General features: G+C 35.5%; 1 protein-coding gene across 1 annotated transcript in view; it reads left to right on the top strand.

Annotated features, from left to right (window-relative positions):
* The window catches only part of LOC116845722, a 16,165-nt gene extending 14,717 nt beyond the window's left edge, over positions 1 to 1,448 (top strand). The window contains exon 3 of the mRNA XM_032818762.1: positions 1,335 to 1,448. Within this exon, the coding sequence (XP_032674653.1) occupies positions 1,335 to 1,448 (114 nt within the window). The remainder of the gene's footprint in view (positions 1 to 1,334) is intronic.
* Positions 1,449 to 1,945: the final 497 nt, after the last annotated feature.

The following is a 1,945-nucleotide window of genomic DNA, read 5'->3' as shown; positions in this document are numbered from 1 at the left end:
GCAACGACAGGATGGCTGGTGGACCCTGGACACCGTGGGACGACGCGCAATGGTGAGCGCACAATTTAGACGCTCATATAGTAGACACAAAGCGTCACTTTACGTAGATTGCATGCACGTAGACATAAATCGCATTGGGTCCGACGGGAAGTAAAGTAAGAATTGGAATTTGCAATTCGCCGGAGTTACGTAAGAATGATCCAACCAAAGAATTTATTCTGAGATTTTCGCTATTTTCGCAATTTCAACAAGTCAAGCATTTCCATTTTTTTAAGAATACTGACTAGCTCAATCCTTAGAAAAATGTGCAAAAAGATGCAACTGGTAAAAAATAAAAAAACTGTTTCTTAATTCATTTCAAGCATCTATAAAGCTTGAATTTTTTTGTTTGGTTTAAAAAGATGTGAATGGAGTATCCATTGATAAAAGCTTATAATTTCTTGAATTGGATCATTCTTGCATAACAATGACCAACTGAAATTTCGACTCGGCAGGCGTCCTTCTCGTCGGATTGTTTCTTTATCATACATTAAACTGATATATTTCAACATGTCATATTTATATGCTCTGTATATGTTATATATGCTTTTTTATGCTCTATATATGTTTTATACCTATGCTATATATATTCTATATATACTATATAATTAATATACTTTATAACTTGTTATGCCGTATTATATACGACATACTATCTCTTCGGAGATATTTTCTTATACGCGTTTGTTGTTGACAAAACGACAAATTAAATTCCGACAAATTAAAGACAACAAATTAAATTAAGCCGAAGCTCGAACCGAAATATTTTGATTTCCTGCTAAATTATTAAACCGAGATTCGGTTCCGAGTATTTTGAGATTCCGCTAAACTATTAAACCGAAATTCGAGCCAATGTGTTTTGAGACTCCGCTAAATTACTAAGCCGAGATTTGAAACGAAGTGTTTTGAGTTTTTGCTAATTTATTAAGTCGAGTTAGTTAAGTCTGGGATAATTTTTTAAAGTTGCTTGAAGAAATTCTCACGTTTGCAAAAGTGCGTTATCGAAAATGACGTGAAGTCTACGTATTTCGCTTCGCATCATCTCTTGGATGACAACGTGCCTTAAGATCACTCTATTCTCCCAGCAGCACCAAAATTTTGAAAATAATTTGCCAATATCCCAAAGTCGCACCCATAATTAGATCCATCGTAACACTATATACGGATTCTCGCGCATGCGCAATGCCTATTCTGCGAAAGTTAGTCATGTTAGGTAATGTCATATAGTGATATCATATAGAGCACATTCTAGGGTAATTTTTCACAGATTTTTAAAGAAATTTTCGCGGTTGTAGATGTTCAATTTCGAGAAAGACGTCAAGTATGCTAATTTCGCTTTGCATCGTCTCCTGGATGACAATATGTGCTTGTGTCACTCTATACCATCCGTAGCACACTCGGAATCTTGAAAATAATTTGCCAATATCCTAATATCGCACCTATACCGTTAGATCCATCATTGTATTATATTCGGATTCTCACGCATGCGTAGTGTTATGCGGATGGGCCGAAAGTCGGTCATGTTAGTGCAAGTTAGGTCATATAATGATAGCATGTAGAACACATTCTAGCTTAATTTTTCACAGTCTTTTAAAGTAATTTTCGCGATTGCGAAAGTTTAATTTCGAGAATGACATGTGTATTTCGCTTTTCATCGTCTGCTGAATGACAATGTGTGTTTGTGTCTCTCTACTCCCTCAGTAACACGTCCAGAATTTTGAAAATATTTTTCCAATATCTCAAAATCGCGTTCATAATATTAGATCGAATGTCGGACTTAATGTCGAATGTCGGATTCTTGCTTATGGGCCGAAAGTCAGTCATGTTACTGCAGGTGATTATAATGTTAGGATCTAAAGTACATCCTGGTATAATATCTTACAGTTTTTTGAAGTAATTTTCGCGT

Source organism: Odontomachus brunneus, unplaced genomic scaffold, assembly GCF_010583005.1.
Source record: "Odontomachus brunneus isolate Ranch 3 - 2012 unplaced genomic scaffold, Obru_v1 Obru_scaffold_057, whole genome shotgun sequence".
Lineage (NCBI taxonomy): Eukaryota > Metazoa > Arthropoda > Insecta > Hymenoptera > Formicidae > Odontomachus > Odontomachus brunneus.
Note: the sequence above shows the minus strand (reverse complement) of the source record. Positions and strands in the feature narration are given on the sequence as shown.